Source organism: Canis lupus, chromosome X, assembly GCF_003254725.2.
Source record: "Canis lupus dingo isolate Sandy chromosome X, ASM325472v2, whole genome shotgun sequence".
Lineage (NCBI taxonomy): Eukaryota > Metazoa > Chordata > Mammalia > Carnivora > Canidae > Canis > Canis lupus.
Genome location: NC_064281.1, coordinates 105,945,412 through 105,971,556, shown reverse-complemented (window position 1 = coordinate 105,971,556; position 26,145 = coordinate 105,945,412). Strand labels below are relative to the sequence as shown.

At 40.6% G+C, this 26,145-nt stretch overlaps 1 protein-coding gene across 15 annotated transcripts in view; it reads right to left on the bottom strand.

The window, feature by feature from the left end:
- The window catches only part of LOC112649252 (P2R1A-PPP2R2A-interacting phosphatase regulator 1-like), an 89,067-nt gene that overhangs the window by 17,222 nt on the left and 45,700 nt on the right, over positions 1 to 26,145 (bottom strand). The window contains exon 12 of one of the 15 annotated variants that reach the window (XR_007409336.1): positions 2,114 to 2,213. The exons of 10 other annotated variants lie outside the window; for them this stretch is intronic. Coding sequence is in view for 4 of the 5 variants with exons in the window: in XM_049107350.1 (XP_048963307.1) it covers positions 13,165 to 13,329 (165 nt within the window). In the remaining variant the exon portion in view is untranslated. Of the gene's footprint in view, positions 1 to 2,113; positions 2,214 to 2,874; positions 2,938 to 9,474; positions 9,526 to 13,149; positions 13,330 to 16,154; positions 25,795 to 26,145 lie in introns of those variants that run through there. 4 more of the 15 variants (XM_025431443.3, XM_049107355.1, XM_049107350.1 and 1 more) reach the window with 4 other exon arrangements.

Genomic DNA, 26,145 nt, shown 5'->3' with positions numbered 1-26,145 from the left:
GCGCCTTTTGATGGGGTCATTAAGCCCGTTCACGTTCAGAGTTACTATTGAGAGATATGAGTTTAGTGTCATCATGATATCTATTCAGTCTTTGTTTTTGTGGACTGTTCCACTGAACTTCTTCTTAAAGGGGAATTTTAAGAGTCCCCCTTAAAATTTCTTGCAGAGCTGGTTTGGAGGTCACATATTCTTTTAGTTGCTGCCTGTCTTGGAAGCTCTTTATCTCTCCTTCCATTTTGAATGAGAGCCTTGCTGGATAAAGTATTCTTGGTTGCATGTTCTTCTCCTTTAGGACCCTGAATATATCCTGCCAGCCCTTTCTGGCCTGCCAGGTCTCTGTGGAGAGGTCTGCTGTTACCCTAATACTCCTCCCCATAAAAGTCAGGGATTTCTTGTCTCTTGCTGCTTTAAGGATCTTCTCCTTATCTTTGGAATTTGCAAGCTTCACAATTAAATGTCGAGGTGTTGAACGGTTTTTATTGATTTTAGGGGGGGATCTCTCTATTTCCTGGATCTGAATGCCTGTTTCCCTTCCCAGATTAGGAAAGTTTTCAGCTAGAATTTGTTCAAATACATATTCTGGCCCTCTGTCCCTTTCGGCGCCCTCGGGAACCCCAATTAAACGTAGGTTTTTCTTCCTCAGGCTGTCGTTTATTTCCCTTAATCTATCTTCATGGTCTTTTAATTGTTTGTCTCTTTTTTCCTCAGTTTCCCTCTTTGCTATCAACTTGTCTTCTATGTCACTCACTCGTTCTTCCACCTCGTTAACCCTCGTCGTTAGGACTTCTAGTTTGGATTGCATCTCATTCAATTGATTTTTAATTTCTGCCTGATTAGCTCTAAATTCTGCAGTCATGAAGTCTCTTGAGTCCTTTATACTTTTTTCTAGAGCCACCAGTAGCTGTATAATAGTGCTTCTGAATTGGCTTTCTGACATTGAATTGTAATCCAGATTTTGTAACTCTGTGGGAGAGAGGGCTGTTTCTGATTCTTTCTTTTGAGGTGAGGTTTTCCTTCTAGTCATTTTGCTCAGTGCAGAGTGGCCAAAAGCAAATTGTATTGGGAAAAAGAGAAAAAGAGAGGAAAGAAAGAAGGAAAGAAAAGAGAAAGAGAAAAAAAAAGGGAAGAAAAGAAAAAAAACGAGAAAAAAAAAAGAAGAAAAAGAGAAAGAAAAAGAAAGGAGAAAAAAAGGGGGTGGGGGAAGGAAACAAATCAAAAAGCAAAACAAAACAAAACAAAAACAAAAACAAAACAAAACAAAACAAACAAAAAAAAAAAGAACCACCGGGGAGTATCTTCTGATTCTGTGTACTTTAAGTCCCTTGGCTTCTCCTGGAAGTTGTCCGTCTAGCTGGTCTTCTGGGGGAGGGGCCTGTTGTGCTGATTTTCAGGTGTTAGCAGTTGGGGGAGCTGCTGTGCCCCTGCCTGGTGCAGGGCTCGGTGGGGGTTGTTTACCCCCTGAGGCCACAGGAGGAACAGCCCCAGTGGCGGGGCAGCTCTGGAAACCTGGATTCGGCTCCGGCAGGAACTCCGTCTGCAGGGCCTGGAGGCTCCGGGGCGGGGCCGCGGATCTGCTCAGCTGGGGCAGGAGCGTCCTTGCTGTCCTGGGCCCTCCCGGCCTCTGCCTGTCCCGGGGGAGGCGGGATCCTGGGCTGTGTCCCGGCGCCCTGTGCTCCGGAGCCTGCGCTGGTGGATTCGCGCTCCCGGGCCGCGCAGCCCCCTCCGCGGAGCCGCCGCCCGAGCCCCTCCGAGCTGCTCCTGGAACCGCGCAGCCCCCTCCGCGGAGCCGCCGCCCGAGCCCCTTCAGCTGCTCCGGGTCCCGCCGGGTCCCGCCGTGCGCGCTGCAGCCCTTAGGGAGCTCGGCGCACTCTCCTGGGCGCGCAGTTGCTCTGTTACTGTCCCCGGGAGCCCGAGCGCATCCCCGCCCTCCTGGGTCCTGCTCCACCTCCCCGCGAGCCCCTTTCCGCCCGGGAAGGTCGGTGCAGCTCCTGCTTCTCCGGGACGGGGCTCTCCTGTCCTGGGGACACTCGCCCCGGCCTCAGCCCGGCTCCTCGCGGGGCCCCTCCCCCTTGGAGGCCTTTGTTTCTTTATTTCTTTTTCCCCGTCTTCCTACCTTGATAGATGCGCGAACTCTTCTCACTGTTGCATTCCAGCTGGTCTCTCTTTAAATCTCAGGCCGAATTCATAGATTTTCAGGATAATTTGAAGGTTTTCTAGGTAGTTTGGTGGAGACTGGTGATTTGGAGACCCTACTCCTCCGCCATCTTGCTCCTCTCTCTCTCTCCCTCTCCTTCTGCCCCTCACCCCCACTTGTGCTCCCTCTCTCTCTCAAATAAATAAAATCTTTTTTTAAAAAAGTCTATTTCAAGGGGGCTAAGGATCATCTGCCTATCTTATTTTCCTTCCTTACCTGTTGGCAAGCCAAGACCAGAGTGAGCATGAAGGACAGAGAGCTCTGTTAGACTGGGCTGAAGCATTATAGTGAATAGCACTCCACTACCTGTTCTCAAATGGGTCGGATTTCAGGCATGGTTCTTGTTATGGGTTGAATCAGGTCCCCCCAAAACATATGTTGAAGCCTTAACCCTGGGTACCTATGAATGTGACCTTATGGAAATAGGGTGTTTGCAGATGTAAGATGTTAAGATGAGGTCATTACGGTGGGCCTTATTCCAACATGACTAATGTCCTTTATAAGAAGAAGGAACTTTGAACACTGATACAGACACAGAGAGAATGTCATCGGAAGACACACACACAGATGCAGAGGGAAGATGCTAGAGGAAGATGGAGGCAGAGATTGAAGCCGTGCAGGCAAAAGCCAGGAAACGCCTGAGGCTACCAGAAGCTGGAAGAGGCAAGGAAGGATCTTACCCTAGATGCTTCCGAGGAAGCATGCCCCTGCCACACCTTGATTTCAAGCTCTAGCTTCTGGAACTGTGAGAAAAAAAATCTTAATGTTTTAAGCCACCCTGCTTGTGGTAATATGTTACAGAAGTCCTAGGAAACGAATACAGTCCCCAAACAAAACACAGCTCCACTCTCCATGTAGTCATGGTGACTTACCTTTTCTAAAAGAACCCACGTGAAAATGATACCTTGATCCCAGGGCCTAAAAATGTGGGCCACCAGAATGGCAGAAGAGGTTGAGTGGAATCCTGAGTTCTGTTTTATGTTTTTCAAATAAGTCAAAATGGAAGGCAAGCGTGCTCCCTACCTTTACTACCTCTCTGCCCTCAAGTTTGATGGAAAATATGAAGAATAGGCAGGCATGGGTCCTGTAGGCATAGGCCTGACCGAGCAGGCAGCTGCTGTTGGCCTTCAGCATGGAGAGACCATCTTGGGAAGGCCATGGGGTCCATTTTAGGTTCTGATAAAAGCCAGCGGGGCTTAGAGGAAAATCGGCCTCATTTAAGGTTTCCAAGCACTGCCAGCTTGTCTCTACCTAGACTTCACTCGTGCAGCCAATCAGAGGCTGCTGTCCTAGCAAAGGAGGCATCCCTTCTGTAGGACAAATAAGCAATTAATTTAACCAATGAATAGATGTTATTTTGAAAATTACTATCTGGCAACCACCATAGTAAAAACTGATTCAGGCAAGAGTCATCAATGGATCCTAAAACTAGAGAGTTAAAGTTTTATGAGAAACATGTTATTTACATAGTCTCAAAGTATTTACTTATACATTAGTTATTAAATATGAAAAGAAAGGTCTTATCTTTTTTTTTTTTTTAGAGAGGGAGGTGGGCAGAGAGAGAGAATCTTAAGCAGGTTCCACCCCCAGCACAGAGCCCAACATGGGGCTTGATCTCAAGATCCTGAGATCATGACCTGAGCTGAAACCATGAGTTGGAATCTTAACCAACTGAGCCACCCAGACGCCCCATGAAAAGTCATATCTTTATAGTGGAAAAACATGGCGGGCATTTAACTAATTATTTAAAGTTAACATCAACAACAATCATTGTATGCCTTTTTATGTTTTACGCCTGCCAGAAATACATAACCTCTCATCATGAGGACACATCAGGCAAACCTCAACTGGGGAATATTCTACAAAATAACTGGCCTGTACTCTTCTAAAAGGTTTATGTCATGAAAGACAAAGAAAGGTTGGGAGCTGTTCTAGACTGAAGGACACTTGAGAGAGTTAAGAAACATGACCACTGAATACAATGTGTGATTCTAAACTGCATCATGGACCAGAAGAAAAATAGCTATGAAGGATATTCTTGGGACAATTAGCAAAATTCGAAAATGACCTGAAGATTATATGCTAGTATGCCGTATCAGTGTTATATTTCTTGATTTGCCAACTCTACTTTGTTTATCTAACAGAATGCCCCTGTTCTTAGGAAATACGTATTGAAGTACTGGAGGCAAAGGGATATGATGTCTACAACTCACTCTCAAATGCTTCACACACAAAAATGTGTGTGTGTGTGTGTGTGTGTGTGTGTGTGTGTTTAGGGAGAATGGTCAATTTAACAAGATGCTAACAACAGATGAATCTTGATAAAGGGCATGTGAAAGTTCTTTTTCCTATTTTTGGGTACAATTTTCTGTACATCAAAAGTATTGAAAATTAAAATTGTAAAAATGTATTATTTTGAGCATGTAACTGTGTGCCCGATGCTGTGCTCAGTGTGAGATATTCAAGGGAGCATAAGGCATGATCTTGATCCTTAGCTCAGGAGCTCACAGTCTGGGATGGACAGGACACAAAAGGAGACCAGCACATTCCAGCATGATAAAGAAAAGCTTTGAGAGCACAAGGAAGGAAGGTAGGCTAAGGGCAGACTGCCTGGGGAAGGGGGCCGGAGGAAGTAGACAGGAGGCCTCAAGCTGGGGGAACTAATTAAGTCTGGGGTGCCGGTGGGATATGCAAGCAGAGCTGAATGACAGATCTTGGGACATCGGGAAGATGCCCAGGCCTGCAGGCAGCAAGGGGAAGCCACCTGACTCCCGAAGACAGACAACAAGGCATGGATTAGCAGGTGCTGGGGGCCAGGCCAAAGTCCCCATAGCTCCTGAGGTAACAGAAGTAGTGCAGACATAAGCAAAATAACTTAAGACTGAAAGGTTGAACATAAGTGGGCTTACTGATGGCATAGGATGAACTTTGCGGTGCTGTATACTGAGTGTCCCAGAGTCATCAGCCTCCAGATTGATAAATATACGTCACCTGGATAAGGGCATGGCCCCAAATTAGTTAGGCTTGCTATTAATAGACTGTGAGGCAGGAAGAGAACGTCAAATGATCTTAAGAAACTAAAGAAGTGATTTTTTTGAGAACACAATGAGCTTGACCAGCAATAAGGGGAAGGTGGTACCCAATTAACACACAACAGGTTGTTAACAGAAAAAACCCTGAGAATAGTACTGGGTCTCAGAATAAAAGGAATCAGGGAGGCAGTACTGCTGTTTCAGAAGTCGGTGGGGGAATGGGAATTTCCACTCAATTACAAGATATAAGGGCTGGGATGAGAAAGAATATGAATATTCCTAGCAAGAACCTGGTGGGAGCTCATTTGTTTTCCGTTCTTTGAAAACTTTTATATTATGGAAAATTCACAAAAAATAATGAGAACAGCATTAGCTTAACCTGCATGAAATGGCTGCAGTGTGACCATTTTTTACCCAACCAAAGTGGCAATCTCATGGTTCAGATGAAAATGAACCCCCAATATACTCGTTGCCCAGGCTCAGCAATTATTTTGACACATGGTCAATTTCATCGCATCCAAAATTCCCACCCATTACCCTGCAAACGGACTGGTTTGAAACAAACTCTCCAGTGGGAGTTTTTGTTGTGCTTTTATTTTAATGAATTAATATCTAGAAAAGAGATCCAAATTATACATAGATATATGTATGTCTACATATAATGTTTTTAGTTAATTACTTTATTCTCTTAGTAAGTAATATATCCACATGGCTCAAGCTTCAAAAGGTACATCACTTTGTATACCTTAAATATACACAATTTTTGTCAATTACACTTCCATAAAGAAAAAAAAAAGCCACAAAACAAAAGGACGAGTGAAAAGTTGCTTTCCAAACACATCCTATCACCCAGCCAACAGCTGTCCCTCCTCAGAGGCAACCTACATGAACAGTTTTTATGTATGCTTCTGGAGATGTTTTACGTATGCGTCAGCAAATAGACTGTGAACTATCCCCACGGATCTGTACCTTGCTTCTTCCACTTAATAAGAGAAACGTCCTCCTTTTTCCAGCTACCTAGCATTCCATTTTATGAACCATGATTCAAGTGACTAATGCACTATGGACGGACTTTTAGGCTGCTTCCAAAATCTGTGACTGTTACAGACAATGCTGCAGTGGCTCCCCTTACACATCCATCTTGCACAAAAGCAAGTAAGTGTATCGGATAAGAAACTCCTCAAAACTGAATTGCTGGATGATAGGGAACACGCATTTGTACTTTTGATAGATACTGCCAAACTGCCCTCCATCAGCTAGGTGTTATTTTAACGCTCTCCTCACCCTCTTTTTTAAAAGATCTTATTCATGAGGCAGAGAGAGAGAGCGCAGGCAAGAGAGCGCGAGCAGGGGTGGGGGGAGAGGGAGAAGCAGGTTCCCTGCGGGGAGCCTGACATGGGGCTCGATCTCAGAACCCCAAGATCATGAACTGAGCTGAAGGCAGAGGCTCAACCACTGGGCCACAGGAACACCCCTCTTCTTGCCCTTTTATCCTCCTGCTTTCCTTGCTGTGCTTCCCACTTCCTCCCAGGGCGCCACAGGAGAGGCTTTGCCATCTCAGACCCAGAAACGCCACTCTGCCCTCAGCTTCCTATGGGTCTCCCTCTGTACTCTCGGCCCCCAGCCTGTCCTTCCTCCCTCCTCCTTTCCCAGACACCTTCAGGAGTCTGCTGGCACCCCTTCTTCCTTCCGAGTCAGCCCCACAACCAGCCATCCAGCCATCTAGCTCTGACCCCTGGACTCACTCTCCCAGTGACCTTCTGCAGCACCTGCCCTGCCAATCTGCAGCCCTATGAAAATCCCACCATCCATTCCCTCCACCCCCCACTCCCAGGCTGCTAGCTATTGCTGGAGAAGGTCATGAAGTTGGCTCCGCTACAAAGCCAGCCGGCCAGCCTCTGCAGGGCCCCAAGGGCTGCGAGGCAGTCCTTTTATGTATCTGTATCAAATTTCTCTCCGTGATTGTTCCAAACGCTCTCCCTCTCCTCAGATCCCCTACCTGGCCCCCTCGGCCCAACCCTTCAGTAGAGGGCCGGCTCTGGATTTCAGTGATAGGATACAGGTCATTGGGCAGACACTCCCCCACTTCTCCCTCTTTTCCTTGCCCTCCTCCAGTTTTCTGCCTTTTCCCCTATGCCTGCTTGTCCCCAACCCTTCAGCTTTATGGGGACCAGGGACTTCCTCCTTAAGGTTGCCTCTTCCGCCCGTGCCCTTGACGCTAGGTTCTCTCGCCGGACTCTGGCACTTGGCGCCAGGAGCCATCCTCTTTGCCTCTGGGAAAGCTCTCCCTTCCCGCTGGTGTTTCTCCTCTCACTCTAGAAACACTTCCCACAAATCCGTGTCACTATTCCACACTACCACCAAACTTTTGAAATGTAGGCATCTTTAAATTTACACAAGTAATTCATGCCTCCTGGCAGCACTTCCTCCTGTCAAGTCAGCCCCCAAATTTAACAGAAAAATCAGAAAATTATAAGCAAAAAGAAGAAAAGAGAAATCACATATATATCTTTCCAAGCTTTTTATATGCACATCTATACATTTATCTATATGCATTTTTTCTTACAAAAGTGGATCACAGTGTACATATTGTTTTGTCATCATAATATTTCAAACATCTCAGCTTTGCTACTTATTAGTTGTCTGACCCTGGATAAGTAAATTCACTTCCCTGAATCCATTTCCTCCTGTGTAAATGAGGACTATTATAGTAACTACCTCACAGGGCTGTTATAAGGATTAAATGAGATAAAAATATATAAAAACGCTTATCACAGTGCCTGAATTAATGCCAGCTATTATGATCTTCCCACGTCAATAAATATAGTTCCACATAATAATTCAATGAGCTCTGTCATTGTTGTGTCTAATAGGAGTGACGAAAGCACCGCAGTGAGTCACCAACATGCATTCATTTGGTATATGAGCAAGTATAGCTGTGGGATAAACTCCTAAAAGCAGAATTGCTCATTCAAAGGCTATGCGCATATGTAATTTTTGTAATTTTGATAGATGGTACCAAATTGTCCTCCATGAAGTGGGAGTAATCATGATTTCTCGAACTTAACTCTGATTGATGGATATTGAGTCTGTTTCAAATTTTTCACCGATACAAACTCAGACAGTGATGAACATTTTTAAAACCAAATCTTTGTATAGATCCATGATTATTTATTCAGGGCAGAGGAAAGAATGTAAGTAACGCACAGAGATGGAGGAACAAATGGCGTGCACAGGATACTGCTGGCATCAGTAACACAGAGAGGAGGATGACAAGAGGTGAGGTCAGAAAACAGTGGAACCAGATTATAAAGGACGGAGAATGCCATGGTCATTCATTTCATCAGTCATCAAGTATTTAGTGATGGTCTCCAACAGGCCATGTGCTGTTTTAGGTACTGTGTTCACTTAAACAAAACCAGAAAAAGATTCCTGCCCTGGAGGAGCTTACGTGCCAGCAAAGAGAGATAAACAATAAAGATAATGAGTAAACTACAGAAAATGTTAGAAGGTGGTAAGTCCTGGGGCGCCAGGGTGGCTTGGTCGGTTAAGCGTGTGCCTTTGGCTCAGGTCATGATCCCAGGGTCCTGGGATCGAGTCTTGTGTCCAGTTCCCTGCTTCTCCCTCTCCCTCATCTTGCTGCTCCCCCTACTTGTGCTCTATGTCAAAAAATAAATAAATAAAATCTTAAAAAAAAAAGAAGGTGATGAGTCCTATAGTAAAAAGAAAAAGTAGATCAGGCTGGAGGGATCAGGAGTGCTGGGAGTTGGGGGGGTAGTAACAATAATAATTAATATTAATATTTCTCACTACAGTATTAGAGTGGCCACACCACTACAGAGTTTGACCTTACTCACCACCATCTCTGCCACATCCACATACCACCATCAAGATACCTAATGATTCTGCTTGAATCAACTTACTTCTTCCCACTCAAAGTTATTTTATTTTATTTTATTTTATTTTTTTTATAAATTTTTTTTTATTTTTATTTATTTATGATAGTCACAGAGAGAGAGAGAGAGAGAGAGAGAGAGGCAGAGACATAGGCAGAGGGAGAAGCAGGCTCCATGCACCGGGAGCCTGACGTGGGATTCGATCCTGGGTCTCCAGGATCCCGCCCTGGGCCAAAGGCAGGCGCCAAACCGCTGCGCCACCCAGGGATCCCTCAAAGTTATTTTAAAGGAAGCTTTATAATACCAGTATAAGTGGAAACACAGTATGGCATGCCACAAATGTCTACAAAGGGAGACTGGGAGATACCTAGGGTTGGCCTCTTCCTTTCCTTTCAGACGCCAGCTGGTAAATAAGAACAATCACAACAAGCACTTTTAATATCGCATGCTTTGGATTTGCCAGGTAGCTCAGTGTATTGCAGACAGCAGAGAATTGTGGCTTCACAATAACTCTGTGCTATAGGTGTCACTATTGTCCCCAGGATGAAACTTGGATGCTGAGTAGCCCTCCCAAGTCTCAGCTTGCTCCTAAACAAATGGGGACAATAGTGGGGATAGAGGAGAGAAGGTCCCTGGCTTCTGCCCAGTCTTCATTGTGCTAGGGGGAGGTTGGAGAGGGGACAGGAAAGGGCCAGAGCTCCCAGCTACATCATCCCCTGACCACTGCCCCCTCAATTCCAACGACTGAGATTAGAACTAAATTGCTGCTTGAAAACACAAACAACCCTCTACAGGATTAACTTCATTGGTCACTTTAAATTTCCTGTGAAGAATATTAATCAGAATATCAACATTGATTTCAGACTTGTTAGTATGGGAGATTTGCTTTTTTATTCCAGTAATGGTCAGTATATGCTGTTATATGAGTTTCAGATGTACAATAGAGTGATCCAGCACTTCCATGCATCCAGGTGCTCCTTATCACAAGTGCCCTCCTTCATCCCCATCACTTCTTTCCCCCACCCCCCCCCCCCACTCCTCTCTGGGAACCACCAGTTTGTTCTCTAGAGTTAAGAGTCTGTTTCTTGGTTTGTCTCTTGTTTTCTTTGTTCATTTATTTTGCTTCTTAAATTCCACATCTGAGTGAAATCCTATGGTATTTGTCTTTCTCTGACTTATTTTTTTTTCTGACTTATTTCACTTAGCATTATACCCGCTAGATCCATCCATGTCGTTGCAAATGGCAAGGCTTCATTCTTTTTTTATAACTGAGTAATATTTCTGTGTGTGTTTATCCATTCATTTATCAATGGACACTTGGGTTGTTCCCATATCTTGGCTATTGTAAATAAAGCTGCTATAAACATAGGGGTGCATATATCCCTTTGAATTAGTGTTTTTTTATTTCTTTGGGTAAAGACCCAGTAGCGGAAGTATTGGATCATAGGCTAGCTCTATCTTTAATTTTTTGAGAACCTCTATACTGTTTTCCACAGTGGCTGCCTGAGTTTGCATCTCCACCAACAGTGTGTGAGGGTTCCTTTTTCTCCACATAGGATGAGGGTTTTGATTAGAAGAGGGAAGAAGATGAGCTTCTGGAGCATTGACCCTAGACCCTTCTGGAAGAGGGCAAACCTGGGCAGACACAAGTGGAGGGGAGGCTGGCACCGACAGCTGGGGAGATACGGGCAGCAGAAAGCAAGGTGGGAAGAAATGGAGACAGACTGTATCAACTTCAAATGTCTCTACTTCAAGTCCTTTGGGGAAACAAGCAGAGTACAAATACAATAAATAACACATTGGTAGAGACACTCTGCCTAGGTTCTCTTAACCTGCTTCATCTTTCAAAGCATACTCCTGTTATTCAAACTTCCTGAGGAGTGTGCTTCATTTCTAAAAAAAGCCATTTCGTTCATAGGAAACAATATGGGACTCTGAGCCATGCAATCGAAGAATTTGAACCAGAGATGTCTTTCCCTGGTTTCAGTTACCATTGAATAATAATTCCACAAAGCCACACAGATGAATCCAGGCTCCTTGAAAGGCTTACAACCAAGAAAAGATGAGTATAAGGTGGTAACCCTGGAATGTGAGCATCAGTGCAATTCTTCAATATTTGATTTATAAAGGAGAGATGAACTCTTGTGCAGAATAAATATATTTTTAAATGGCTTAGAGAAAATTGGAGATGAAAGAAAAGTTTCTCATGGAAACAAAAAAGCTAGGAGCAGAAGGGGTCAATTATCTGGTGCAGAGCAGGTGTTGCTGGATGACCCCAAATAGCCCACAAATGTGATGTGTTAATGCAGGTCCTGTATCACAGAGGAAAATGTCATTAAATCTGTTTTGTGCAGATCAGACCATCTATCATTGGATAGAAATCTCTAGAGGCAAGCACACTACTCCTGATTTCACAATGTAGAAAAGGAGATATCAAAATCCTTTAGTCGACAGTCTGGTGAATGTGGCACCACATTTTCTAGTACATGAATGGCTTCCTTCCCCTTGCCCAGCATTTGAGGAGTGCCAGACAAGACCCAAACAACCCTGGCACTTACACTGGAGTTCCTATTTGCTAAAGTGAGATTAGCGAAGCCTGTTGCTTGGTAACATGTGCTCTATATAAACCTTTGAATCTTAGGCAAGGTGAAACAGACCAAGTACATCTAATGTGTTGTTTTATTTTTTAAAAAATTCCTTTCTTGTCGCCAAGATCCAAAGGCTGATACCATGTTTCATAGCTTTCCAGATAACCCGCAGCAGGACACTGGAAAACATTTATAAAGTCAGACTCTTCTCTTGCCAGTAAGTGAGGGAGGTTGGGAGGCCAATACACATTTACTACGTTACTGGGTGCTTAGCATGCCATAGTTTCTCTCTGAATATAATTTATTTATGAATTTATCTTGAAGTTAAATAAAAGAAGTAGGAAGTCATATGAAGATATTTCTAAGAATTTTAGAAAACTCTGGAGAAAGTCAGGTCAGTTTATTTTCTAAATCAAATGGGATTATCTTTTGAAGGATGTATGCCCTTTAGCTGATCATTTTAAACAGTAATGAATAATCATATTTGGCCAAATCACAAAACCCAAGATCTATAAGTAAATTCTTTGAAAACAAATATAATCCGGTTAATATTTTTAAATAAACATATTTAAATTACTCAGCCATTAGAAACGACAAATACCCACCATTTGCTTCAACGTGGATGGAACTGGAGGGTATTATGCTGAGTGAAGTAAGTCAATCGGAGAAGGACAAACAGTATATGTTCTCATTCATTTGGGGAATATAAATAATAGTGAAAGGGAATATAAGGGAAGGGAGAAGAAATGTGTGGGAAATATCAGAAAGGGAGACAGAACGTAAAGACTGCTAACTCTGGGAAATGAACTAGGGGTGTTGGAAGGGGAGGAGGGCGGGGGGTGGGGGTGAATGGGTGATGGGCACTGAGGGGGGCACTTGACGGGATGAGCACTGGGTGTTATTCTGTATGTTGGTAAATTGAACAGCAAATAAAAAATAAATTTATTATAAAAAAACCATATTTAAATAATTTCCTTATTTTCACTGATGGCTTTCCTATCTTAAGCAACTTTAACACAACAAATCCTTTAGAAAAGCAGGATCTCAAAATGAAAACACTGTTTAAATGAACCACACACATGAACTACTTACGTGAATATGCATTGCTGGTGGGAATATAAAATGGTGAAATCACTTTGGAAAACAGGCTGACAATTTCTTAATAAAGCTAAACATGCACTCGTCATTATAATATAGCAATTCTACTAGGTATTTACTCAAGAGATATTAAAATATACATCCATACAAAAGTTACAACACAAATATTCATAGTAGCTTTATTTGTAATGGCCTCCCCATTGGAAACAATTTAAGTGTGCATCAAAAGGTGAATGGACAAATTGTGCCTTATACATACAATGAAATATGATTTAGCAATAAAAATAATGAACTACTGATACAGGAAGCAGCATGGATGAATCTCAAGGACATTCTTTTTTTAATATTTTATTTATTTATTCATGAGAGATACAGAGAGAGGCAGAGACACAGGCAGAGAGAGAAGCAGGCCCCCTGCAGGGATCCCAACTCGGGACTCCATCCTGGGTCTCCAGGATCAGGCCCTGAGCTGAAGGCGGCACTAAACCGCTGAGCCACCCGGGGTTCCTCTCAAGGACATTCTAAGCAAAACCAGTGGACACAAAAGAGTACATATTATAAGATTATATATGTATATGAAATTTTATAAAAGAGAATCTAATCTATAGTGATAACGAAAAGGAGATCAGTGACAGCCTGAAGCCAGCAGTGGGGGTGGAGATTAACTACAAAGGGGCATTCTCTGTGGCAATGGAAGTGGTCTGTATCTTGAACATAAGCTTAAAATGGGTGCAATCTGTGATAAGCATGTAAATTATAACTCAATAAAGTATATTTTAAGAATTAGTGTAAATGGAAAACTTCAATATGTGAAGACTTTTTAAAATACTTTATGATTTAAAAATAAATTTTATTTGAGAGTGAGAGAGAGAGAGCACACACAAGCAGGGAGGGGCAGAGGGAGAGGGAGAAGCAGGTTCCCTGCTGAGAAGCCTGACGTGGGGCTCCATCCCAGGACCCTGAGATCATGACCTGAGCCAAAGGCAAATGCTTAATCAACTGAGCCACCCAGGTGCCCCAAAATATATTTTATGATTTTTAAAATCTCTATGCCTAATGTGGGGCTCAAACTCACACCACTAAGATCAAAAGTCACCGAACTAAGCCAGCCAGGTGCCCCCAGAAGCTAATTTAAAGTTACTTCTGCTTAGCAAGTACATGTATTAAACATCCTATGTAAACTATGCCCCAAAATGCAGTCCCTACAATGAAGAAACTACTCTCCTGAAAAAATGAAGCACACAGAACAAGGTGGGCGAGTGGGGTGGTGGCGGCAGTCTTGAGGACACAGAAATGCAGATCTTTGTGAAGACTCTGATGGGCAAGACGATCACCCTCAAGGTCGAGCCCTATGACATCATTAAGAATGTCACAGCCAAAATCCCAGACAAAGAGGCATCCCACCTGACCAGCAGCAGTGTGATTTTTGAAGGCAAACAGCTAGAGGACGGCCATACTCTCTCGGGTTACAATAGCCAGACAGAGTGCACTTGGTGCTTCGCCTGTGGGGTGGCATCATCAGGCCTGCCCTCCACCAGCTGGCTCAGAAATACAACTGCGACAAGGGGATCTGCCCCAAGAGTTATTCTTGTCTGCACCCCGGTGCTGTCAACTGTTGCCAAGAAAAAGTGAGGCCACACCAACAACCTGTGCCCCATGAAGGTCAAATAAGGCCCCTCTGCTGGCTGGTGTACTTTGCAGGGCAGCCTTCTGCCCAAGCGCCAAGACCCTGTGGCCTCAATAAAGCTTCCCTTCCACTAACCAAAACAAAAAACCAACCAACAAACAAAACAAGTATACAGGCACATATGCCTGGTAGAAGGCAATGGGCTGCTATATACAGTTTACCAGGATCTTTTAAATAGTGCCCACCATGTGGGAGGCATGGCAAAAGGGATAAAAGGCAAAGGATTCTTTAGGCTGGAAAGAAGACCCATGCATAGACTAGGTTGGTTAGGGGAACTGGGATTAGATAAAGGACAAGAAATGATATTCTACATCACCACGAACCCTGGCTTGTCATTGTCATCTTGTTAGGTGCCTCTTAATAGAGAGGCCAGTCAATCTGGATGCAGCTTGACCTCCCAAAACTGGAACCAATGGCTTGGAAAAACAGTAGAAAATGGTATAGGACAAGAGGTTCTTCACATTCCTTGGCCAGACTGCAGAGACTCTTCTGCCTTCCCCAACAGTATGAAAGCTCTTCCCATGCTCTTTTCAGTGCTTTATAAAAAGAGTTCTACTAATATTTTAATAAATGCAGGAGACTGGATGAGGAACTGAACTGGAATATTTTATTTAGCTACGTAGCTTAGAAACTAAAAGATGGGGGCAGCCTGGGTGGCTCAGCGGTTTAGCGCTGCCTTCAGCCCAGGCCTGATCCTAGAGACCCGGGATTGAGTCACACGTCTGGCTCCCTGCATGGAGCCTGCTTCTCCCTCTGCCTGTGTCTCTGCCTCTTTCTCTCTGTGTGTCTCTCATGAATAAATAAATAAAAATCTTTAAAAAAAGGAAACTAAAAGATGGGAAAATAGCTAATTGAGTATCTCTCATATATAATCTTATAGAATTCTGAGTACAGTCACACTGAATTGGGAAGTATTCTGAAATTACTTTTTAATTAGAGAAATCAAATACCAAATTTCTTAAGGAACTGATAACGATATGTGAGAAGAAATGTGTGGAGTGTTGTGGTCATTTCTGGGTACCACACTTGAAGGATATTGACAAACTGGAAAATGTTCAGAGGCCAATAGCTAGGATGAATAAGGTCTGGGAACCATCACATAAAGACTAGAGTGGAAACTTAGAGTAAAATGATGATTGCTGTTGCCAAATATCTGGTGATAGATACTTGGGTTGTTGTCACCTTTTGGCTGTTGTGAATAATCCTGCAAGGAATATTAGTATAAAGTATCTGTTTGAGTCCTGGTTTTCAAAGAGTGCAATTCTTGGATCATGTAATAATTCTATGTTTAATATTCTGAGGAACTGCCAAAATGTTTCCCACAGACATTGCTTTATTTTACATTCTAACCAGCAACGTACAAAGGTCCTCTATTTCTCCACGTCCTTACCGATGCTTGTTACTAGGAGATGGATTTTGTTTATTTTATGGCATTCCCTATGACAAATTAGGACCAAATGATGGAAAGTAGATTTTGGTTCAATATCAGGAAGCAAAAAAAAAATCAGTAAGCATTTTTGAATTAGTATTACTTCCTAATAGTTGAAAGGCCCTTTCACTATCCTTTAGTGAAAGTTTAAGTAGAAGTGAAGTGCCCAATAAGCGGTAAGGGAGTACTGATCCTCTCACCCTCTCCCTCATATAATTAATAATTGCCCATAGGTTTCTAAAAAATATTTATTTTAACTTCTATTATTTCTTGATTATACAAGTAACCAATATTCCATATGGAAAAATATGAAAATACAGACAAGCAAAGAGAAAAACAAATGAAAACAAAATCATCCATCTTCCCACCACCCAGAAACTTAAGCATTTGGCATACAGCCTTACAAACTTTTTTCTTTTATATATCTGTATAAAATATATACATATACTTTTTAAAAACAAAAATGAAATCCCATTAATCACACTGCTTTTTTACTCAACAATATAGTATAAACATCTTTCCATGTCAAGTGATATATGACCGTGTCATCATTCTTAATGGGTACACAGATTTCCATGGAACGAATGTACTCTTATTTGTTTAACCCAGTGTTTTCCAAAGGGTCTACATAACATACTCCCACAAGATGACCCTCAAAAACAAGAACTTAAGTTAAACAGTTTAAAAATGCTTCATACCATATCTCTTTTCTTGGGCTTTCACAATGTTTAAGAAATGATTTTAACTCATTTTCCTAAACTTACTTGACCATAGATTGCCCCCTCCCCCATGGCCTTCCCTTTCTTTCATTCTTCAGGACACTTATTCACATTTTATAAAACATCCTGAGAAATGATGGCTTAATTGATCTATTCATGTTAAATACTAGGGCTTTTGTTTTTTACATAGAACTTGCCATTTGAATCACTTTTAAGTATGCAATTCTATGGCATTGATTACACTCACAACATGTAACCATCCTCACTATCTAGTTCCAAAACCTTTTCATCATCCCAAGCAGAAGCGCTATATGAGCATTAAAGAATAACTCTCCATTCCCCTTCCGCCAGCCCCTGGTAACCTGTAATCCACTGTATGTCTCTATGAATTTGTCTATTTTAAGTATCTCATATAAGTGGAGTCATGCAATATTTGTCCTTTTGTGTCTGGCTTATTTCACTTAGCATACTGTTTCCAAGTTTCATCTATGTGGTAGTATGTACCAGAACATCATTCCTTTTTATAGATGAACAAATCCCATTGTATGTATAGAACACATTTTTATCCATTCGTCTGGTGATGGACACTTGGGTTGTTGCTACCGTTTGGCTATTGTAATTAATGCCACAAGGAACGCTAGCACACAAGTATCTATTTGAGGCCTAGTTTTCAAGGAATGGAACTGCTGGATCTTATGATAATTCTATGTTTAATATTTTGAGGAACTTCCCACAGTCACTGCATTATTTTATATTCCAACCAGCAATGTACAAGGGTCCTCTATTTCTCCACATCCTCACCAATACTTGTTATTATCTTTTTGATTCTAGCCAACCTAGTGGGTATGAAGTGATAGCTCTCTGTGGTTTTGATTTGCATTTCCCTGATGACTAAAGATGTGGAACATCTTTTCATGTGCTTATTGGCCATATGTATATCTTCTTTGGAGACATGCCTATTCATAAAGTCCTTTGCCCATATTTTAGTTGGGTTGTCTTTTTGTGGCTGAGTTATTTTTTTAAGGTTTTATTTATTTATTTATTCATGAGAGACACACAGAGAGAGAGGCAGAGACATAGGCAGAGGGAGAAGCAGACCCCATGCAGGAAGCCCAATGTGGGACTTGATTCCAGGACCCCAGGATAATGCCCTGAACTGAAGGCAGATGCTCAACCGCTGAGTCACCCAGGCATCCCTGTGGCTGAGTTATAAAACTTTTTCACATATTCTAGATTAAACTCATCAGATATGATTTATAAATATTTTTGTCACTCTATAGGTTATCTTTTTCACTGCCTTATTAATGTCCTTTCATGCACAGAAGTTCTCAATTTTGATAAAGTTCAACTTACCTATTTTTTTCTTTTGTTGCTCATGTTTTTAGTGATATATCTAAGAATCCACTGCCAAATCCAAGGTCATAAAGATTTACCCCTGTTTTTCCCCTAAGAATTTAATGATTTTAGCTCTTAATATTTAGGTTGTTGATCTATTTTTGAGTTAATTTTTCTATATGGTGTGAGGTAGGAGTTCAACTTCATTATCAGTCATGTGGATATTTACTTACCCTAGCACCATTTGTTGAAAACATTACATTTTTCACAGCTCCAAATAACATTACAGTAAACATCCTTTCCAACCTGTCCCATATTTTTCCCTAAGAAAAATTTCTAGAATTGCTATATCAAAAGATGTGCACATTATGAAGGTTTCTGATACAAACTTCCTCTGAAAGGACATTAAGAACCCACCACAGTGAATTCAAACACCACTTTCACCAAACTCTCAATAGCCATGTATACTACAAACAAATTTTAAATCTCTGCTCATCCATATGGCATGGGAATGTATTCCAGTTAAAGTTTAAGAGAGTTTTAGCTGAACTTGCCTTGATAGCCCCAACACACTAGCCTCAGCAACTGCCTTTCCAAAGGCTTCACACTTATGAAAAGATTACCTAAGAATAGGACTCAATGTAAAGTACTGCAGAGCTTAATATAAGTCTAGTTGAGGAAGCAAACTAACCCCACCCCCTCTTAAGAGTTGGGCTAAAAATGGAAAGTATAATTAGGTTCCTCCACAGGATAATGTAATTTCAAAATATTTCCTTCCTTAGCACAATGTCACAAACCAGCTGTTGGCGACTTTCAAGTGTGTTCTTTTTTGTTTATGTTCAGTAGAGAGTTACCTAGCATGAAAGCCAGGCCATGAAATCAACTAAACTGAAGTTAGAGGGTTTTTCTTACAGCCATATAATAATTAACAAGGAAAAAGAAAAACTATTTTGCTGGTCGTTAGCTTTTTAGTACTAGTTAAGTGCGAATGTGAATTGTGACCAAGTTTTTATAGTTGATGTAGCTTTTTTGCTCTGTCTCCTTTGCTTCTCTGAAGCAAACATACCAAATGTATCTTTATTTTGTTTTGTCTCAAGCTGTAGTTACTAGAAAGAAGATTTTATTGTGCATGCTTTGTCAGTGGGAACTTGTTATTAATATGGAAATCCTGAGAGGACCATTTATCCACACAAAACAAGAAACCAGGGGGAAATTAGCTTTCCACATTTCATCATAAAACATGCATAATTCATAGAAGAGAGGAAACTATTGATGAGGCTGAACAAAATGAATTTCTTGTTTCCAGAAAGAATAAAAATATTTGGCATAAAGCCCTCTAATTTCCTAAATATTTTCTTAAAGTCTTCTGAAGTCTAGTGTCACCATGATTTACACTGTTATAGTAGCAAAGATGAAGGCAGATGCTTTAACAGAATCAATAAAATTTTAAGAGGCAGAAAGAACCTTGTAAATACCTAGTTCAACTCTATTTTACAGATTGGAAATCTGAAGCCCAGATCGGTGAAGTGACCTGCTGCAAGTCACACAGAGAGAGTGACAGAGTTAGAGCCACAAGTCAGATCTCCTGACTTCTGCACTCATAATGTAGCCTGGTCACTCTTCTAAGAGGTTGATATAGTTAGGTTACAGTTTACTTTGCTATCAGTGATGCCACAGAGATTGCCAATTGCATGTATATATAAGTTATTGTTCTGATAATAACTGCATTAATTTAATGCATTTCTTCTGAGAGGCCATGGTCATTAAATTTCCCACTATTAAGAAAGTTGAGGAACGTCTGGGTGGCTCAGTGGTTTTGCACCTGCTTTCAGCCCAGGGCATGATCTTGGAGTTCTGGGATCAAGTCCCACGTCTGGCTCCCTGCATGGAGCCTGCTTCTCTCTCTGCCTGTGCCTCTGCCTCTCTCTGTGTGTCTCTCACGAATGAATAAATTTTAAAAATCTTAAAAAAAAGAAAGTTGAACAAGTTTCCAAGATTCCTATATGATAGATGACTCTCTCCACCCATACACTATAGACATTTATAAAAAGAAATCTCATTTACTCTTGGGTTAAGAACCACATTGTAAGAAATCTGTGAGATACCATGGAACTTAAGGGAAACCAACTACCTTTTTGCCAGAGTATTTATTGTTCTTTGGCCTTTTCTAAATGCACAATTTAAACTATCTGACAGTGAAGCCTACCTATATGATAGATTTTTCAAGCTCAACTTTTAAGATCTAAAATATTTAAAAACACTTGAGGCAAATTGTAATTAGTTTTCTCCATAGATATCCAAAGTACCATATATGCATTTTCATCATAGATATTTATATATAGTTGCTTCTAGGTGAATTTTAAAAATTCATTTAGGAGATGAGATTAAATATATCCTGTAGTGGGAGTAGTAATAACTCAAGGAGCAGGGACAAAGATTAATGCAGAATTAGAATCTTAACTCATCTGCTTTTAATAGCTCATTTGATTTGTCTCAGTTCTAAAGAGCCAATGAAACAGGCCACCTAGATACAAATTCTCACCCCATCCCCCCTTTTAACATAAGAGCTTTCTGATAGTGAGAGTTGTCCAACAGCAGAATGAACTGTCATGTGAGAAGAGTCAGTTCATTACTACAAGATTTCAAACTAAGGCTAAAAGATCATTTGTCTGGAACTCTTAAAAGGATTTCTGCATTGAGAGGTAGACTAAAAGGCTTCTAAAATCCTATCATCTCAATGTTGTCTTTCTTTCCTACTTTCATAGTTCAGAGGTTCTTTCATATGTGTGTATCTGTAGTCATCTTACACTGCCTGGTATCAGTATTATTTTTGTACTTATGTTATCCTGCTTGAAGACAGAGATGGTATTTCACTTATCTTCATATATACTACAATTTTAAGTATAGTTTCCTGTACAGAGAAAGTATTCATTAGATACTTAATTGAATATGCTTGAAATAACAAGCTTGATTGGTTGATTTAGTCATTATAAATCTTCAGAGCCATATTCTTCCCCTGACCTGAGAATCTTAATTACTACTACAGTGAGTCTTCATGTTAGGATGAATCTGGAGTGCTGGTCTTTTATAACAGTATAAGTAAAACAGGAATATTTGACTGAACATAAATACATTTTTAAGGCTTAACAATGATGCCTTGAAAATATTTTAAAAACATACTTCCATTTTCATTTATCCTTTTATTGACAGTGTGAAAACTAATATGTCTGTATATAAACATACAGATACATTTATTAATAAGCATATATTTATGACATATAAATATTATAAACATTTATAACATATGTTATATATTCAATATGGTCACCTCTTATTCTCATATTTTTTAAAAAAATGGGTTATAAAATAGATAGTTTAAAAAATTAACTTAAGAAAAATGAACCAAGCAAAATAAAAATTCCTAAAGTATCCTACTGTGGGTTGAATTGTGTACCCTAAAAGATGTTGAAGTCCTAACCACCAGTATCTGCAAATGTGATCTTAAATGGAAATGAGGTCTTTGCAGACATAATCAAGCTAAGATGAAGTCATAATGGATTTGCTTGGGCCCTAAATCCAATGACTGGTGTCTTTATAATAACCACATGAAAACACAGGAACACAAGGAGAAGCCCATATGATGACAGAGCCAGAGACTGGAGTGATATGTCTGTAAGGGATTTCCAACAACCACCAGAAGCTAGGAGAGAGACATTAACAAATTCTCCCTCAGAGCCTCCAGAAAGAACCAACTCTGATGACACCTGATCTTAGGCTTTTAGTCTCCAGAACTGTGAGATAATCTATTTTGATTAGTCTATCCAGTTTGTGGTACTTTGTTATGGTAGCCCTAGAAAACTAATACATGTCTTTTACTATGAAAATTGAAATGATGATTCCTTGGCATATTTAGGATGACAAATATAGTCTTACCATAACTAAAAAATAATCAACCACTCTGACAAGTGTGAGGTGATATCTCATTATAGTTTTGATATGTATTTCCCTGCCCAGCAATTGTACTACTAGGTATTTACCCAGAGGATACAAAAATACTCTTTCAAAGGGCACATACACCCCGATGTTTACAGCAGCATTATCAGCAATAGCCAAAATATAGAAAGAGTCAAAATGTCCCTCAACTGATGAATAGATAAAGATGCGGTGTGTCTGGTGTGTATGCATACATACATACATATAATGAAATATTACTCAGCCATTTGCAAGGACATAGATGGAGCTAGAGTATATTATGCTAAGTGAAGCAAGTTAGTCAGAGAAAGGGACACCTGGGTGGCTCAGCAGTTGAGTGTCTGCCTCTGGCTCAGGGTGTGATCCCAGGGTCTGGGATTGAGTCCCGTGTCGGGCTCCTTGTGGGGAGCCTGCTTCTCCCTCTGCCTGTTTCTCTGCCTCGCTCTCACTCTCTTTCTCTCATGAATGAATACATAAAATCTTTAAAAAAAAGTCAGAGAAAGGTAAATACCATATGATGTCATTCATATGTGGAATTTAAGAAACAAAACAGATGAACATAAGGGAAAAGAGAGAGAGATATACCATAAAACAGACTCTTAACAATAGAGAACAAAGTGAGAGTTGGTGGAGAGGAGGTGGGTCAGAGATGGGCTAAATAGGTGATGGGCATTAAGGAGGGCACTTGTTGGGGCACCTGGGTAGCTCAGTGGTTGAGTGTCTGCCTTTGGCTCAGGTCATGATCCTGGAATCCTGGGATCAAGTCCTGCATTGGGCTCCCCAGAGGGAGTCTGCTTCTCCCTCTGCCTATGTCTGTCTCTTTCTGTGTCTCTCATGAAAAAATAAATAAAATCTTAAAAAAAAGAGAGCACTTGTTGTGATGAGCACTGGGTGTTAAATGTAAGTGATGCATCACCAAATTCTACTCCTGAAACTAACATTATACTGTATGTTAACTAGAATTTAAATAAAAATTTGAACCAATGGGGGACCTAGGTGGCTCAGTTGGTTAAGCAGCTGCCTTAAGCTCAGGTCATGATCTCAGGGTCCTGGGATCAAGCCCCACATTAGACTCTCTGCTCAGTGGGGAGCCTGCTTCTCCCTCTCCCTCTGCCCCTGCTTCTGCTTTCTCTCTTGCTCACTCTCAAACAAATAAATAAAATCTTTTTTAAAAAATTGAAACAAAAAAAATCAGCTACAAAAAATATCATGTAAAAGAACTACTAAAAGCCACTTAAGAAATGGAAAATCAAAAAAAAAAAAAAGAAATGGAAAATCATTTAAGAAACAGATCCTCCCAATACAAAAGCTCAAATGTCAGCAGACTGGAAAACCAACTACAAAGTCCTTGATTCTGAGCATACCATACTAAGCTGTGGCATCCTGGAGTATAACCAAAACAATAAACACTAACTGAGTAGAATGAAATGAATTGTCTGAGTTGAAATAAATGCATTCAGATTGTCAACGTTACCAAGATTTATTGAGTAAAAGCTCCTTATACAACTCAGTAGTAGTTCTGCACCCATTGTTCACTTTCTCCATCCTTGGTCTTTGTACCTGAATATTTCACAAAACTTTTTTTTTTCTTTGCTGAAGTGTCAGTAATACATGAGGACACTTTGTCAATGATGTACAATTTCAGCAAGGGACATTACTGCAATCACATCTCATCCCATGAGGGCCTGTGTATATGCTCACAATTGGTCCACTAAGGGTCTGGCAAGTATAGAAGCTTAGTTACAAAGGCAATATTGATAGTTCACTTGTCCTTAGTTAACTTGCAGAATACTGTCCTAGTTTCCAAAGACCATCATGATCCCAGTCATCTCATAAATATTCATTTATTCATAGGTGAACAGAATCTTCCCCCACATATCTAGCCATGCTAATCAATTCCACTGGGGCCACTGTCAAACCATTCTTTTTTAAAAAGATTTTATTTATTTGTTTGGGAGAGAGGGCGTGTGAGCGAAAGAGAGAGAGAGAGAGAGAGAGAGCGCACCAGCAGAGGGAGAGGCAGAGGGAGAGGGAGAGGGAGAAGGAGAAGCAGGCTCCCTGCCTCAGTGGGAGCAGGGAGCACAACGCAGGGCGCAGGGCTCGACCCCAGGACTCTGGGATCATGACCTGAGCTGAAGGCAGACGCTTAACCAACTGAGCCACCCAGGTGCCCTGTCAACGATACTTGGTGTGACAATCTTTTTCCCACGTGGGGCATACCTGTATCAGATTTTCCGTCATTCTGATTATTTCTAATGACAAGGAAAAACTTTTAATAAATATTTTACATAGCCATTCGTATTTAATTAACTGAGGAAATTTAAACTAATTCTGAACTTCATTGCATGAGGATACATTTCTATTTTTCAAAATGTTAATGTTATCCTCAATTAAAGCACGCACTTTAGATTTTAAAATTTTAACACATAATTTTTCTTATTCAGAAACCCTTCAGACTTTTGAATAGAAAATTGGGGTTTAAACAAACATTTGTAGCCCTTAGGGAACAACTGGAAGTATATGATTCTTGCAGAAAAACCCTAACATACTAAGCCTTATTTAATCAAATCAGTAGTCATGATGATGAATAAAAAGTAATTCATAGAAATGTAAAGGACCACAACTTATCAATAGTGACTTTTTTCCCCACACTTAATTAGAATACAAAACTGATCAGGGATAATCAGGTTCAGTAGAAATTGAGTGAAGCCCAATTACATATTATTTTCTTGCTATTCAATTAGCCTTTTCATCTTATTTCCCCTACCTATTCCTTCCCAACAAATTAAACATCCAAGGATTCACGTGCAAAATGGGCAATCCTTGTATCCTTGTATAGTATAACTAGCTCAGTTTTAAAAACTACTCTAAGATAGGTAATTTTTCCCTACCAAGAGGAAACTAGCAATTATGAAAATATCATTAAGGACTAGCATGGGGAGGGATCCCTGGGTGGTGCAGTGGTTTGGCGCCTGTCTTTGGCCCAGGGCGTGGTCCTGGAGACCTGGGATTGAGTCCCATGTTGGGCTCCCGGTGCATGGAGCCTGCTTCTCCCTCTGCCTGTGTCTTTGCCTCTCTCTCTCTGTGTGACTATCACAAATAAATTAAAAAATAAATAAAAAAAGAACTAGCATGGGGGAAAAAAAAGAACTAGCATGGGGGAAAAAAAGAACTAGCATGGGCATTCAGCAACATAATTCTAAACATTATTTCACTTATTTATTAAATGGAACAATTATATTTCATCAGAATGTATAATTTTATCTACTTATTCATGTAAATAAATAGAGTTCTCAATTATGTCTTTAAAAATCAAGGTGCAGCATGTGTCTACACACTAGCAGCTTGAAGATATACGGTTTATCTTCAATATAGTTCTTATTTGGAAAACATCTTTGAAAGTATCACTATATTGCTTTTAAGGGCATACAGAGGAATTAGATATGCAAATTCTATAGATAAACAGAATTTTAGAAACTTGAGAAAATAAGGTAATAAATAGTTGCTCTAACTTGTGTGTGTGTGTGTGTGTGAGAGAGAGAGAGACAGAGAGAGAGAGAGAGACAGAGAGAGAGAGAGAGAGAGAGAGTAACAAATGTGTTTCTCCACTGGTGAGAAAGTCTTGGGATGGGTGAATCACTTAGTTGAAAGTTCATCTACTAAAACAAATGGAGAACGGAATCAGAAGATGATATGGAAGATTGTGACAGTGTTGATTCTAACTGATAAATTACAAGAAGATACTGTATTGCTAATGTTTCTATCAAGAATATCTGAAGATTGGAGAAGAAAGTGCCAGTTGTCCATAACAGAATTCAAAAGATCTCTGTGCACTCTGCTTTGTCTACAAATAAACACAAAATATATGAAGCAAAGAACTGGCACTAGTTACAAGAGCAATTTCACAAGAGCAGTAAAACAAAGCCAACAGTAAAATTAAATAAAACCCCATTCACTGTATTTCCCATCTTGATTATTAAAACATGCTTTCTTGGCACGCTTTTCAATAATATGATCAGCCTAACAAAGCATACAAAAATCCAAGGAAGAAAGGATGGGCAGAAGATGACTTTTTTCCAAGCTTGTATTTTTATATATTTCTCTAATACATCTTTTAAAATATTTTATTTATTTGAGAGAGACAGAGACAGAAACAGGGTAGAGGAGCAGAAAGAGAGGGAAAGGGAAGGGGATA